The sequence below is a fragment of the Brachycentrus maculatus genome, unplaced genomic scaffold (genome assembly GCF_059751285.1).
Source record: "Brachycentrus maculatus isolate JH-2025_06_01 unplaced genomic scaffold, ASM5975128v1 h1tg000495l, whole genome shotgun sequence".
Classification (NCBI taxonomy): domain Eukaryota; kingdom Metazoa; phylum Arthropoda; class Insecta; order Trichoptera; family Brachycentridae; genus Brachycentrus; species Brachycentrus maculatus.
Genome location: NW_028281242.1, coordinates 388,474 through 405,113, shown reverse-complemented (window position 1 = coordinate 405,113; position 16,640 = coordinate 388,474). Strand labels below are relative to the sequence as shown.

Sequence of the window (16,640 nt, the reverse complement as noted above, 5' to 3'; positions counted from 1 at the left end):
TTTACTATTTTTTTAAATATAAACTCCATTTGAAGCGATCTTGATATTTTTTAAATGCTTATTACAGAAAGAGTAGGTACTCAAATAATAATTGACTTTACCTAGGTAAAATCGACTCTTAACCTTTCCGGGAGTATGGACGTAAATGAACCTCTGTGCGAATTTTCCTCAAAGGAGTATCGACGTTAATGAACGTCGAATCTGTCAGTTGGTATGGTGTAATTTGTATAGTAATGACATCTGTGTATTTAACTTTGTCATAAAGTAAAACCTAAAGATGGTGAGCTTAATTTTTTATTTAAATTATTTTTACATAATTTCTATCTTCATAATACAAAAATTTTATTTAAAAAAAATATATATTTAATGTAAAAAAACCACTCCCCAGAGAAAGCCGGAAATCAATTATTATACTCGTGGAAAGGTTAATGATCTTTTCAGTAAAAGTTGATTGGAAGCAAAAAGTGATGAATTTTGATCAATATTTACTAGTCAGTTGAATACACCTATTTACCATAGTTAATAAGTAAAATGAAAATATACAAAACATGTGTTCGACCAATAGCCACTTATGGGATTGGGGCAAGACCAGATACTTCTAGAACAAAATCTCGACTTCGAACCTCCGAGATGAAGACTCTCCGATCCATAGCCGGAAACACATTGCGAAACCGAGTAAGAAATACCGACATCCGGAGCATGTGTAAGACGGAGGATGTCGTGAGGTGGGGACGACAACGAAGGCGATACTGGAATGATCATGTAAACAGAGTGTCAGATGACAGATCGCCCTTCAAGGAATCCCTGAAGGATGCAGCCTCCCAGGCAGACCTCCAAAAAGGTGGTAAGACAGCTGGGAGTCAACATCCTAAGAGCTACAAGCGGAGGCACAAACAGATCCTTAGGATCTACAAAAAGAAGAAGAAGAATAACGGTGGAGGCATTCACAAGGCAATGCAGGGCCACAAGTTTTCTCTTACAAGTCATACAAATTTATTGAGTTTCCTTTCTACAGTTTGGAATTTTTCTATCGGAGAACATTGCAGTCTTTGTGTTTTCTTTGTAGATTGGGTCAAGTTTCAACCACTTGTGGAGACTCATCATGGTTTATGAGTAGCCCGAAAATAACCGACTAAATTCACCAATAATTCCTCTTCATGTGCCATTGCTCTTCTTCCTTCTAGAGATGCTCGCTCTCTATACAGAATATATGTTTCCATTCCTTAAAACAAAATATGCGTGAAACTCTCACGCATTAAGAGTGAAAGTTTTTAGGTTCTAGAAACAGTTGATTTTATGCATTTCTCTCTTTGTATTTGTCGACCATTTTATTATTTCAGGATTAGAAAATTGTTATGAAGAATTTAATTGGAGAAAATCTCCATCAATAAAATGAAATACTTCTTTTATCCATTAATTTCCATTAATTCATACTATAAAAAAAAAATTATGGGTACGATGCTAACAAAGCATCCAGTATATTTACCTAAACAAACAGAATGCTTAGAGGTTATGTCGCCCCTTGTATTCCTTCAACCCTTCCCATACAGTGCTAAAAACTTCCGCGTGCACCAGTGATATGTATTTTGTATACCATATGAAAATGGGAAAAATGTTAATATTTCTAAATGTTGCTTTTATTGAGCATAGTTGAAGTTGAAACGCATCAATTTAGTAATGTTAGCTCTGGTAAATACCTAAAAAAGAGAAAAAAAAATACATCACAATTGCCGCCGTAGCTAACGCAGCGACACAACCACCCTAAACGACGACTTGTGCGGTACTAAAATGAGATCGTCGGAAACAGTATGAAGCCGTGTGCTCATGTACGTAAAGTGAGGCACGCATGCATACTCCGAAAAATGTTTGTTAATTGGTGATTCTATCCCCGATTTTTTTAAAATATTTATTTATTTCCATCGCTGTAAATGAATAACTTTATTTTATAATACTTTTATGTAACAAGTAAAGGTATTACGGAGCAATACAAAAATTCTGAGCCCGTATCTGTTATAATTTATATTGATATTCTCATTTTTAAAGTTAAGTTGTAGTGAATACATATCACTGGGAGGGGAAGGTTAATGCAGTCCACCTAGCTCATAATTCGATACTCAATTTGGAATATATTTTGTATATTAACAGCTTTGTTAACTTTGTGGCATGATAATATAAGACTATCCTTATCATTCATCATTCATACTATGAATTGAGTGGTATTACACAAAGTAACTATTTCAAGTTGTATTATACAAAGTAAGATGAATGATGAGGTGAGGGTTTTTTTCAATGTTAAAAAAATCAAATAAAACTAGTTTTTCATCTTTACAGATAATTTATTTAATAAATATTAATATAATAATAATAAAACCCTTATCCGCACCCCAGTGGTGCATAGGGCACTGCTTCATTTAAACGCAATGTTATCTTGATCGTTTACACATGAGGGAAAGGTGATCAGCCCTCCGCTTCACCAGTCCAGGGTATAATTGAATAAATTTTACAGTGAAAAACATAAATAATAATAAAAACAGTAATAAATATTAAAAGAAAAAATTGTGACAAGAGACAATTTTTTCAAAATAGAGAACCAAAAGTGGGGTTTTCGCAGCGTCTTGCAAGTCACCATCGGAATCCTCTTCTATTGAGAAAGATGTATGACTTATTTATAGATTTGGCGTTTATTTTGTAGCACTTGATTTTAACTTATGTAATAAATATTAAATCAAACACTGATTTTTCGAGTCTACAAAATTGTATTTTATTGTTAAAAAAACACATAAAAATCAGTTTTCTTACAGTTGTTTCGCCTAGTTATAGCATTTTCAAATGAATGTCAAATATTCAAAGCATTCATTTGAAAATGACATAACTAGGCGAAACAATTAATTTTAATGGTTTTTTTTTTAACAATAAAATACGTCTATGTAGACTCAAAAATAATTGTTTGATTTAACATTTAAAAAAAAAAAACGGAAAATGACAATAATTTAAAAGGAGCTAATTTTAAAAATCTAGTATTTTTTCTATTGGTCAAAGTTGTCTGTGATATAATGATTTTTTCCGATGAGTTTGATTATAATGCAGACAAAAAATATGACATAGACACACTTAGGACGGGAAAAGTATTTTTTTACCCGTTCGGTCGATTGATGCTTAAGGACAGGAACTATATTATTACCTTCTACGCCGGCCTTATTTCAAAGACAGAAAGAAGGAATTATTTAATGTTTTTATTTGAATTTTTTATTTTAACAAAAAATATTATTCATTTGATTAAAATGATTGAGAGTTGACATGTCATACAAGCGTCCAAATAAATATTAGAAAATCCTGGAGTTTAATATTGCATCTTTCCGTTCCTCAGTGAATCACTGAACCACGCTATTCAAACAGCGTTAATGCGAAATAGCATAAATAGTGGTGGCATTAGGTAAGGTATAACTATCACTACCTGAGTAAAATCAAGAATTAAAATCATACACCTAAGTAACTTCACTGCTAACTTAGAATCAATTAAATGTATAAACTCATGCCTCTAGCAAGATAGCGAGTGTTTTTGCCTAGAATCTTCACTCATGAATTACATGAAATTATAGTAACTTCAAACATAAAGACTAAATCCACTCACGAGTAGGCATAGGCTATGAAACTTATAAAGTTGAAACCTGAGTAGGGACATGATAAACGGTATTGCATAAGCCGTAGCTAGATTTCAGAGTCACTTGGACGTTAGGTAATTTAAAAAAAAAACATGGTATTACTGCAAAAGAGTTCCAATAATAGATGTTCTACTGTACTATGTTATAGAGATAGTCATAAAAATATTGGTAGAAAATATAATGACCGTTGAATCAATTCAAGAATGATTTGTATTTTAAGGCTCTCCCGGGAACAGGAGTCCATCACCTTTCCAAGGATGGGTCCAGTGAGGTCACTGGTATTGTGTCTCATACAAAAGTTTGCGGTACTTCGGATAGTTCTATCTTCGTAAGGGTTTACGACCACCTCTCCTGGATTCTGGACAGCACCATTGGAGGTCAAATGTGCATCAAAATTTAATAATAATTTTAATGTTTTTGGTGGCGGGTGGGTACATTTTTATTTTAAGTGAATACAATGGGAAAAGGATTATAATAAAATTAAAATAGTCTTATTAAAATAGCATTTTTATTTATTTGATGGTAAAATCATACATGCTTAAAAATAAAATAAACTGGACTCCAATCAGTATTGAATGTTGCAACGAGACTGATTTTTAGAAGTTCTATCACTTTATATACTTTACCAACTGCACTGGTTACGCTTTCTCAAAATGGTAGAGTATAAACTGTGTCTACTAATGTAAAAATTAATGCATAATATGGCTTCAGAGTATCTAAAAGAACTATGCATTCCAGATGAATTGGTTGATAGACATCTTACTCTTCGAGATCTTACCAGTGCACTAAATTCGGTGAGCATGTCTTTGCTGTTGCAGCACTGATGGTATGAAATGCTTTTCTACCAACAGTTAGGAACAGTGAAAGTGAGATGACGTTGACAAAAATTGTATTTCTTTTCTAAATTTGAAAAATTCCACAATCTCCTTTTCCTCAAATTAATCTCGCCTCAAAAAATATCTTATATTGTTGGTTATCTTGAGTAATATTAAATCCATTAAATACCCCGATTCCCATTCCAGGATCATACGTTTTTTTAAAGAATTTTCAAGAAGATTTCGACATTTTTGCATTTTCTACGAGGGAATTCATAAAATGGCTTCCATCTCCCGTTCTTATTGCACGGGTGTATGCCTAAAACAAAATATTGCATAATAATAACACACACACACACATAAGATATTACAAAGAAGATATTACAAAGAATTGTAAGGCTAAGCTAGAGATAATTGAAAAGATAAAATAAAAATTCTTTGAGGTGGTATAGGCATATGGAGCGAAGGATAACGAGAGAATGACTAAGAAAGTATATTTGGAAAATATGAACGGAAGAATAGAACGAGGTTCTGATTGATCTGGACTTTGCAAAACCAGATCAATCAGAACCTAAAATCTGGTGGCTTCAAAAGTCTACTTAATTAGAAGGCATATATGACTAGATGTACGGACGTGAAGGAAGCTAGGAGCATATGTTAGGACAGAAGAGTGTGGTGTTCCATCTTCTCTACCTACCCCTGCAGGGAAACGGCATAATGGTAGTAGTAGTACTCTAATGTGTAAAGGCAACCAGTGTAACTCAAGTTGCGGCTGTTTGGCTTAACACGGCTCAAAGCATTCTTATAACTGGCCTCCATCATATCACAGATTTTGCTCCATCTCTTACCTTCAAATAGCCGACTAATTGTAATTATTTGATACATGTTTTAGCAAAAAAAATCTTTTAAGTTAACTATAAACTCGTTTAACTCAAAACTACTGTTTTTAACTTGCGGCTATTTGGCTTTGCACTTTAGCACTAGTAGTAGATCCATCAATAAAATGTCGATATAAACAATTCCAAAGGGAGTATTTAAGGTACAACTCGTAAAAACAAAACTCAGTTAGCTTCTGGCAGCGTATAGGGATGATCGTCAGGACACGCCCAATTTTTTTTTAAAGAATACATATTGTTTTTTAGAATACGTATTGTTAAAAATTTTTCTCCTTTACTAAAACTCCTTATATTTGAATTACTCTTTTCTTTTCAAAATCATATTCTTGTTTCGAAGAACACCTTATTTTTTCAATGCAAAAAGTATGTTTAAAAAAAAAAACAAATTCGACTAATGTTACCTGGGTTTAAAGAAAATTAACTAACTAACTAACTAACCATCACGCCGCTTCCCCGCAGGGGTAGGCAGAGAGAATAGAGCGCCACACTACTCTGTCCTTGAAAACATTCTTCGCCTCTTCCACGTTCATGCATCTCCTCATACATACCCGCCGATTGTTACGACTCCTAACCTGACCACTTTCAAGTATTAGGCATACCTGATCGTGCCATGTTTTTTTCGGTCTTCCCACTAACATTCGCCTCATAAATTTGTTCTACCGTTCTTTCCTCACTCATTCACTCATAAAGAAAATTATGTTGCTATTTAACCTGTTAACCGAACGGGACGCATAAATACGTCAAACATAAACAATATCGGGTACGGGTAGGACATATAAATACGTCCTTGAAATAAATGTATATTATATTATATATTTATATGGACGTATACTTTTTGAACAACAAAGGTATTTGTCATCCATACATGTCTCGACATAAATTTAAGACACGGAGTGAAACAGTATTCGCGCCCGTTAAAAGTTGCGTAATTGGACAGCGGACCGCCCGGTTAACAGGTTAAGAAACAAAAAATCCTAAAATATTGTGGATGTGTTTTTCTTACCATTTCTTGGGTAACCTCTTTGAGATCAGAAGCCCAGCCTTTCCTTACGAACCACCTGATGATGGATGAGGATAAATTGAAACTAATGCCAAACTCCGAAGCTTTGTAATCCCATGGGAAACAGTGATGGTAATTGTGCCAACCTTCCCCAAAAGTTATCACTGATACAAATAGAGATTCAACTGGAACTATATTTCTGGAAAAAAAAGTATTTTTCAGTTCAAAAATTCTTCTTCTCTCTTACTCCTCATTACTGAGGGTTGAGCCCCTTGACTCGGCTCTTCTCCAGTTATCCCTAGACTGCGCTGCATGTAGCGCTCTAACTACCGAGGTACCCTCTGCTGTTTTAACTCTTACTACTCTGTAGGCCAGACATTCTGGCCCGTATGATTCTAGTAGGCCGCTCCGTGGGCCACAATGTCTGGCCCGGCGCAGATGCAACTTTAATCACTTGATGGTGATGATTTCTCTATCACCCAAGTATATTCTACCAAAAAATATTTCAGATAAATACAGTTAATCTTAATTAACATGGTGATATGAATTGCCAGACAGAGTGTCCCAAAATTAGGGAACCAAAATATTTATTTTAATGGTAGAAGAACGCATTTTTTTGATCAGAGTAGCTGATTAGTTATGAGAAAAAATGGTCAGAATGGAAAGAATTAACTTAATTGGTCCATTGTGCCCAAAAATAGGTTAATGTTTTTTGATTTGAAGTAGAGAGGAGTAAAATATGATAAATTTAACACTTGTATTGGATCAGTATTGTGATTATTAACCACTCTACCTTCGGGTTATCAGGTATATTTTTTATAAACAAGCAAAAAAATCACAACGTTTGTTGTCGCAAAATATTGTCAGGTATGAAACCTGACATAAATTTGACAGAGTATCCGGTACGCATCAAATATTTTTGGAACAGATATCTTTTCTCGAAAAACGGTGAAGAAAAACCGCGCGTATCACGTACGTTCGTATGTGTAGGGTGGTGAATGTAAGAACGATTAGTTATCAGATCTAAAAATGGTCTCATCGACAGGTCAAAATACAAACATTTTATAAAGCAAAAACCATAAAGTTTTTTCCACATTTATTTTATTTGACCATCAACCGGTTTTCATCATTACCGACACCACCCGACCAGTCCGATGATGTCAGCGATGAAGAGACCTAGTCACTGGTCAAATAAAATAAATGTTGAAAAACCATATAGTTGTTGTTTTATTATGTAAAATGCAGTTCCACCAAGAAATATCTATACAAAAACTTAAATTTTATAAAGAGTTTTTATTTTCACCTGTTGATGGAACATCTGTATTTTTATTAACTAGTTGTGATTACGTTTACAAACTCAAAAGTGGTCTTAAACAAGTCGCTCACTCCTTTCAACAACGTCATATATCAAAAATCGTCAATTTTCAGCTGTGCATGTTTTCTGAAATCTCAGAAAATGTACTATATCCCAGCAAAAGCGGCATATTTTTAACTAAATATTTACCCGCTACAGAGCAGAAAGTGTTGTTTTTGCATTTGAAGAAAAGGTATTTTTTAATTATTTTTTAAAATAAACTAAATATTTTTCAAATGGAGAAAAAATATTCAGGTTTTACCTAAAAATATCTGTTGCACACTAAAAAGATCAATAAGTGGCTTGATATTTATTTTCAATATATTATATTATATTCTTAAAAACGATCTCCTGAAAAATCAAGTTTTTTGATATTTGACATTGTTGAAAGGAGTGAGCGAAGTGTGTTTTTTTATATTTAAATTATCATATCATTCCACAATGTAAATGCCGAATAAATAATAACATGATTAAAGACAAATAGTACAATGTGTTTTATCGCGTGACATAATACAGTATTAAATCATCACCTTTTGATGAGAAAATCTGTTTTTTTTTAAATCTAGCAGTGTTGATATAAATAAACTCTTAAGCGGTCTTATACAAGTGTTTTATTTATATATTTCAACTAACTTACTTGTCGTAAGGCTTATTCCCATAAAAGTGTGCGATGCTATTAACAGCCCATGTGAAATTGAGTACCAATACTGTTCTCGCGATAAAACAGACCATAAAAGATATCCAAACAGACTCATTCCACAATAGGACCGGGATACACGTAGGCAAAAATAAAACCAGCACAAAATACCATGTCTTGTAATATCTGGAACCGAAAATTTATAATTAGATGCAGACAAATTATGGATTGAAGTTATGACACGAACAGTAGAGAAAAGTCTTTTCCTAAGACATTAAAACTGATTGTACTGTCTTTGAATCTCTAAGAAACCACATATATAATATGAGTACATGGGTATTTTTTATTTTTATTTAAGTATGGGATTATACATTTTTATATAAGTATTTATAGTTACATATTTCAGCGGGTCGTTCACTCTGTTCCTAGCATTCATTCTCCTTTCTACATATCAATCTTCCCATTCCTAGAAAACAAACTTCCCAAAGGTACAAAATCATCAACCTGTTTAAAAATTTCCCCTTTTAATTTATTATTAGATTAAAACCAATATTTTTAGCTTTTCAACTTTTTTATTTGACCAGCGACCGGGTTTCGTCGTTACCGACATCATCAGACTGGTCCTTCTTCCCTTTTACTACATTTTTTTTTACTTAAAAAAAAATACTTGTATTTTTATTATTTACACAAATATTTCAATTTTATACTATGTATTTCTGTGAGCCTAAGCGGCTCATTATTGGAAATAGGTATCAAATTGTGGTAGAGTGGGTTTGAACCGAGAAACTCTGACTTAAGAGTCCACGACACTAACCCCGAGACCACAACCCGAGACAAATTTTTCACCCTGATTATTTATTTTATTTATTAGTTACTAATCAGTTACATAATATGTACATATTTTACCTTAAATTAAACTAGTCTGGAACATACTGGTGTATGGAAGTGAAACATGGACTATTAGGGTGGTTGGAGGCGTTAGAGATGTAGTGCTACAGGCGCATGTTGGGGATTCACTGGTCGGAACATGTAGGGAGCAACAAGGTATAAAGCAGGGCTGGGGAGTCTAGATACTTACTAAATAAAGTAAGATGACAGCGAGCCAAATGGATAGGCCGTACAATAAGACACCCAAGCCCGCTTCTTACGATTGTAGAGGGCATGTGAGAAAGACACAAACTACAGAAGACAAGCCCGCTTAAACAACGTGGATCAAATTATCTCTGACATGTGCTGTAGCAGGTACGCCGAGTTTAAGAAACAAGTGAAAGATAGAATAGGGTGGAGACTGACCATAAAAGAAGCAAACCAATCATCACACAGATTGTAACCCAACAAGAATGAAGAATTTATAACTTAAGTCTTACTTTTTCTGCATCATAACAAGGGGATCAGCATCCAAGTCTGACATGTCTATCGTCTTTCTTGCTTGTATGACCAGTGGATGCCTTTTGCTCATCAGCCAGCCAATGTGAGCGAAAAAGAACCCTCGGTTTGCATTGTGAGGATCGGCATCAGTGTCGGAATATCTGTGGTGCTGCCGGTGGTCCCTTACCCACACCCAAAGGGAGTTCTGGGAATATGGGAACACTTGCATTAATACAAAACAATTGTGTATGTCCTCACCAAAAGGTTACATTTCATTCGAAAATTCTAGCTTGTCAAATTGATACATTTTCGTGCAAATTAATGATTTCGTATTGGTTTGACACAGGATTGATCACGTTTAGTCCCAACTTTAATTAAGATTTTGGTAGAATACAGTAAACAGAACAGATATGTATTTAAAGTATTTTTTGTGGAATATTGGAAATTTACTTTTTGATGAGGACCTCCACAATTATACTATGGAACCTCTATACATCAAATTACAAAGGTATTAGTTATATTCAACTGTTGATGAGAATATCTATAATTCTCGAAACCGGTCGTGTGAAAGGATTTGTGAACAAGTATTTGGACACACTCAAAATGTTGTCAATGAATATTGTTTAAATATAAAGTTTACCTCTCCGGCCACCGTTGAAAGAGCGAGCAGAAAAGCATGCAACTGACGATTGGCTTTGAAACTTTTGTGTGTAAAATATCTATGGGCTCCGATTGTCATTCCCTTACCTGATATGAACATGAGACCTAAAGCTAAAAATAAACACACATACACATAAATACTTAATGAGATAAAGAAGAAATAAATAAATAATGATTATATAATATCCTTCTATTACTGTAAACAATGATTCATGGCGATGCAATGAGCCCATATTCTCCTTTTTAAAAATTTATGTTAGGAACTACATCTCATATTCAATAATATGTAATTTGTAATATTTTATTATAATTTATTGTTCATCTACTACCCCTCATCAGCACCCAATAGAAAAGCAGAATCAGCACCCAAAGGTTAGAACGCAACAAACTATTCGAACTCGGGTGGCATTAAATAAAAACTACATTGGCCCAGCCATTAAAGCAAGTTTTGCCCAAAAAAAATTTTCATTCCTTGCTCCAAAAATATTTAATTTGCTGCCTGAAACCATTAAAATTTCCAGGAGTGATCAGGTCTTTAAGAACAGTGTCCGTCGATGGTTACTTAACATTGGAAGGGACAAGGTAGAAAGTGAATTAATTAAAGTCCAGGTGTAATTATCACATTGAAAAACCTTAAACTATAAATTATTTTTGTATCTCCTGTATGTTATGTTTATAATCTAATCATTAAAGAAAATATATATATTAAAAATTTAAAAAATATATATATATAAACTATGTATTACCATGTTAGTATTCGGCTCAACACAGGCCATGCCTAAAGAGCCGTAATACGTATAATAAATGTAAAAAAAAATAATAATAAAAAAAAATAATAATACAAAAAAATAAAAAAAATAAAGCATAAGGCACTGCATCACATAAACACAGAATGATCTTAATTATTACTTATGCAAGAGACCCTTTATTTAATGAAGCAGTCCAGGGTGTTATTTACAATGTTAATATTATTTATTATATCGGACACTGGGTTATTCACCCTACGGATAAGATGTCAACCTTACTGGTATACGAAAGGATCTAACACCATTGCATATATACAGGTTTCAAGAATTAATGCAATCTGGATGTTCAGTAATGGGCAGAATGGTGAATGTTACACAAGTGTATAAAGTGATCACTTATGACAGCCAAATGCCAGGTTGTAAACCCTGGGATGCTCAGCATCCATCTTTTTTCATAAAAAAGGGAAAAATGATAAGATAAATGAAGAATGCTGTTTCATTTGAAGTTGAGATAAGTTAAAAAATACAGGCAAAATACATAAAAATTTTAAATGTATCAGACATGTTACAGGTATATGTGTTATTACATTGCAATAGTTGAAACCTCAGAAAAAGTAAAAAACCTGATCTGAATAGACAATTTTTTGAAGAAATGCAGTATTCTGGTGCAATGTATACCCACTTTACGGTACCTTTATAATTCATTTAAACCTATTATGGGATTTACGTTTCAACCATTAACGTTGCGACTTTGATTTGTAAAAACAATTATATTTGTAAATTTTTGTGTGACCATTATGGTATAGTAGTTAGCACTGGTGATCCGAGGTTCGATTCCTATGGTAGTCAAAATAAATACATGTTGTGCTAATATTCCACCTCCGTAGCGTAGTGGTCAACGCATTTGGCTACCATGCTGGATGTCCCGGGTTCGCTTCCCAGGGGGGTGAAAATAAATATGGGTGATTTTTGCTCTCATATTTATTGAATATCACTCTTTACTGGTACAAGAAGCACAGGGCCGATTACCTTGCCTACGTGCAAATAACAATCAAAATAACACTGTGTCGCTATGATTCAGTGCCCTATGGACCATTGTGTGCGGATAAGGGTTAAAAAAAATATATAATTATTTAAAATAAATTACTTAAAGATCTGTTATTTATTTATTTGAGCGATCTGTAATCTCTAATATAAAGGTTTTTCTGCAAAGAAAGAATAGGTATGGAAGTTATAAAAAATATATCAAACACACCCAGACCGCTACAGAGCCTATCAAAACAAGGGTATGACAGCATTGAATTATTTTCAAACATGATATATAAAAACATACTTACCGCAAGCCAAAGTTAACAATTTGGCTTGGAAAAATGCCAAATAAATTCCGTAAACAGCAGCTAAGTGCAATATCAAGAAACCTATTACATTTTTCCATACGATTTCCCTTTTGAAATTTGGATCGGTGCCACAGTTTTTAAAAGGGTCTACAGAGGAGATATTCTTATCCGCATTGACATCATTTTCATCCTTAGTAATGGTATGTTTAAGACTACTATTTTGATTTTTAAATTCATGTATTTTTACACTTAGAGTGCTTTCTAATTCGTCTTTAGGAATAATTTCTAAATCTTCCTTCTTCATCAATCGGTATGACATTGTTTTTTTTTTTACACTCTCCTTGGGAAAAAAATTAAACAGAAAAAAATCACTTTATTCACTTTCAAATTTTCCAAAAAATCGTTTCGATATAATTAAAATTTATAATATTACAATTTCAGTAACTTCTCATTAAAAGTGTATAACTAACAGAATAGTTAAAATAAATTTCAAGTATTTATAAGCGCTAAGCATTTTATTTTTCCCGTTGTTACAATGAACATATTATCTAAACATCTATTGTTCATCTATTGTTTATTGAAGCATCTATTGTTAATTATAAGTTATATTAAAGCATGTATTGTTTATTGATGCCTGGATATTAATTGTTTAAATAATCTATTTGCTGCTTTTTGTATTCAGATAAGTGTGTCGCTGCATTAGTAAAAATTCAACACAATATATTTATAACTCTTTCTGGACCACAAAAAAACAACCACCAGGTCCGCAATAGATTTACAGTATAATTTACAGATAAATCAGTATTTTATTTTATTTAAAAAAAAATACAAACTCCTGTTGAAGTGAACTAAAAACTTATTTTTGAAATGCTTGTTACAGGAAAATTAGATACTAAAGTAAATGTTGAATCTGCTTAGGTAAAAATTAATTGGAAGCAAAAAGTGATGAATTTTGATCAACATTTTCTAGTCAGATGACTAGACCTGGGGAAACTACTTGAACTTTGATGTGTTACTTGAGCCAAGTACAAAAAAAAAAGAAATCTATATTTGGTCTACAATAATGAACGCATAAGTGTCACCTGTCAGGGAAACAATGAACATGTCGATATGTTCATTATTGTAAACCAAATACAGATCTAAAAAATTTTTTTATACTGGGCTCAAGTAATACATCAAAGTTCAAGTAGCCTTGTTCTACGGTACTATTACTGGCTAGAGTTAGTAAAAGAATACTTTTTTGTATTACTAACCTAACCCAGTAGTCAGCATTATAAGACGAAGAGCTAAATATGAATATTACTTATAAGAACACTACTTATTGCCAATCTTTGAATCTCCATTGAAAGTTTGGTCAAGTCATATGTTACTTTTAGCACATTTTTAGGTTCTCATTAATAATACAATTTCTCATATTGTTTTTAATTAGGATCATGCTTCATGAGTCAAAGAACATTATGTCGACCCATGACCTAACCTAACCACGCGCAGGTTCATGTGGAGAGCAACTAAGAAGACTTCACCCAACCTTTGTTGATGTCTTTTGAATCAACTTTTACTAAACTACAGCAGGCATAGTTTACTTCATCTAGAAAAAGTGGATCTGTTAATTTTCAATAAACTCTACTGATACTTAATAAGATTTTACTCTTCCTAGGCAGAGTTAACTCTCCCTAACAATACTTTTACTGTAACATATATTGTAATGGCCGAATTATCTATATTTCATAATTTTCCATAGTATTATAATGGTGAAAGCATTCACCAATACAGAGCCCAGGTTTTCTTGAAGTTATTAAAATTTATCAAGTTTCTATTCTACTGTTGGGAATTTTTCTATTGGAGATCATTGTGGATTGGGGTAAAGGAAATGTTTTTTTTTCAATACTTTTCTCCTAATCACTCATCCTGGTGTATAAGTAGCCTGAAAATAACTGTAAATGCCCAGACTTCCATATTCTTCTTCATCTTTAATGAGATGTCAAAAAATAATATGAGATAATCCAGATTTTGTGAACAAGTATTTGGACACACTCCAAATGTTGTGAAAATAGCTAACTAGACTCACCAAAAAATCTTCTTAAATTTATTTTATGTGCCGTTGCTTTTCTTTCTTCTTGAGATGCTCGCTCTTTATACAGCATATGAGTGCATATTTGCATTGATAATGGACGTTTCCATTCCCCAAAAAAAGTTGATTTTATGCATTGCTTCTCTTTGCATTTGTTGATCATTTTATCATTTCAGGATTAGAAAATGGTTATGTAGACTTTAATTGAAGAATATCTCTCAATAAAATGAAATATTTATTTTGCTAATCAATTTCCATTAATTCATACTGTAAGAAATTATGGGTACGATGCTATTAATGCATCCAGTATATTTTGGGTTATTTAGAGGTTATGGTGACCTCGCATTCTTTTAACGCGGTCCGCCTAGCTCGAAACTCAATGTTAAATATATTTTGTATATTAAAAGCATTGTTAACTTTATGGTATGGTAATATAACACTCTCCTTATCATGAATCGTTCATACTATTAAGAGGTATTACACAAAGTTGCTATTTGAAGTGCTATTACACAAAGTGAACGATTAATGATAAGGAGATGGTTATTTCAATGTTGAATAAAACAAATAAAACTAGTTTTTCATCTTTACAGATAGTTTATTTAATAAATATTCAAGTACAAACTAATGAAAAACAATCTTATGTATATTGTGATATTGATTGCATACTTAATTATTAATAATGTCCAAGTCTATTTTGCACCGCAACAAAACGAAAAAATTGTGACAAGTGACACAACCTAGAAAAGAACAATATTTTCTTATATCATTGACATATCACACTTATAATCACTGAAAACTCTTCATCAATGTCTCTCGCTTATTGACTCCCCATTTAAAATTTCATTTGTCCAACTTTCCACGACTAAATAGTCGCTCACTCCTTTCAACAACATCATATATCAAAAATTGTAAATTTTCAGTTGTGCACGTTTTCCGAATGCCCAGAAAATGTACTATATCCCAGCAAAAGTGGCATATTTTTAACTTAATATTTACCCGCTACAGGGCAGAAACTATTGTTTTTGCATTTTGAAGAAAAGGTATTGTTTAATTTTTTTTTTTAATATCCTAAATATTTTTCAAATGTAGAAAAAACATTAATGTTTTACCTAAAAAGATCTGTTGCACAGTAAAAAATTCAATAAGTAGTTTGATATTTATTTTTAATACATTTTATTATATTTTTAAACTTAAAAAACGATATCCTGAAAAATCAAGTATTTTGAAATATGACGTTGTTGAAAGGAGTGAGCGATGTGTGTAATATTTGAAGGTCTGTAATAAATTATATTAAGTTGTCTGCCTTCTGTCTGGGTCCGTAGAGTAAATATAAGTAATATGCCATTATAATAATTTTAACTTACAAGTAAAACACTTGTACAAGATCACATGTGAGTTTATTAATGTAAACACAACTAGTTTCGAGAACTATAAATGTTCTCATAAACAGGTGAAAATACAAACTCACCTGATTATGATAATACAATGAAACCCGGATTTTACATCGCTGTTTAATTTTCCCGCCAATTGCATATTATTATTTCAGTCCCGATATATTTTCTTACATTTATTAGCAGCGTTTACAACATTTTTCCCCAGTTTACGTCGAAAATATCATGTCATTTGATATTTCACTCAATCTCTAATGCACAACGGAGTCCTGGTTCTAACTCTAATGTATGGAAGTGAAACATGGAGTTGGCAAAAGAAGGATGAAAGTAGACTGAATGCAGTCGAAATGCAATCTCTCAGAAGAATGTGCGACAAAACGATGTATGATAGATGTGCGAATAGTGAAATAAGGAAGGAATGCAAAGCTGAGATAAGCATTATCGATAAAATTAAGAAAGGTGTGTTGAGATGGTTTGGACATGTGGAACGAATGAGTGACGAAAGAACGGTAAAACAAATTTATGAGGCGAATGTTAGTGGGAAAAGAAGCAGAGGAAGACCGAGAAAAACATGGCACGATCAGGTATGCCAAATACTTGAAAGTGGTCAGGTTAGGAGTCGTAACAATTGGCGGGTATGTATGAGGAGATGCATGAACGTGGAAGAGGCGAAGAATGTTTGCAAGGACAGAGTGGTGTGGCG

General features: G+C 32.9%; 1 protein-coding gene across 2 annotated transcripts; it reads right to left on the bottom strand.

Annotated features, from left to right (window-relative positions):
* Positions 1–4,151: 4,151 nt before the first annotated feature.
* On the bottom strand, positions 4,152–15,072 carry LOC148301982 (acyl-CoA Delta-9 desaturase-like). Of its 2 annotated transcripts, XM_088272369.1 has the most exons (7): positions 14,544–15,072; positions 12,476–12,815; positions 10,373–10,503; positions 9,732–9,937; positions 8,365–8,550; positions 6,377–6,572; positions 4,152–4,796 (listed from the first exon to the last, which is right to left on the bottom strand). In XM_088272369.1, exons 2-7 carry the CDS (start codon positions 12,792–12,794, stop codon positions 4,710–4,712), a joined length of 1,125 nt encoding a protein of 374 aa, XP_088128495.1. In that variant the 5' UTR covers positions 12,795–12,815; positions 14,544–15,072; the 3' UTR covers positions 4,152–4,709. The 2 variants fall into 2 exon arrangements, with proteins under 2 accessions (XP_088128495.1, XP_088128496.1); XM_088272370.1 differs by lacking the exon at positions 12,476–12,815.
* Positions 15,073–16,640: the final 1,568 nt, after the last annotated feature.

Excerpts from the sequence above, each read along its gene's own strand:
- LOC148301982 (XM_088272369.1), bottom strand. The coding sequence starts at position 12,794 with ATGTCATACCGATTGATGAAGAAGGAAGATTTAGAAATTATTCCTAAA. Across the intron at positions 8,551-9,731 it reads CTTGTTATGATGCAGAAAAA|ATATTACAAGACATGGTATT; the intron begins GTAAGACTTAAG and ends TTTCGGTTCCAG. Across the intron at positions 6,573-8,364 it reads GGGAATAAGCCTTACGACAA|AAATATAGTTCCAGTTGAAT; the intron begins GTAAGTTAGTTG and ends TTTTTTTTCCAG.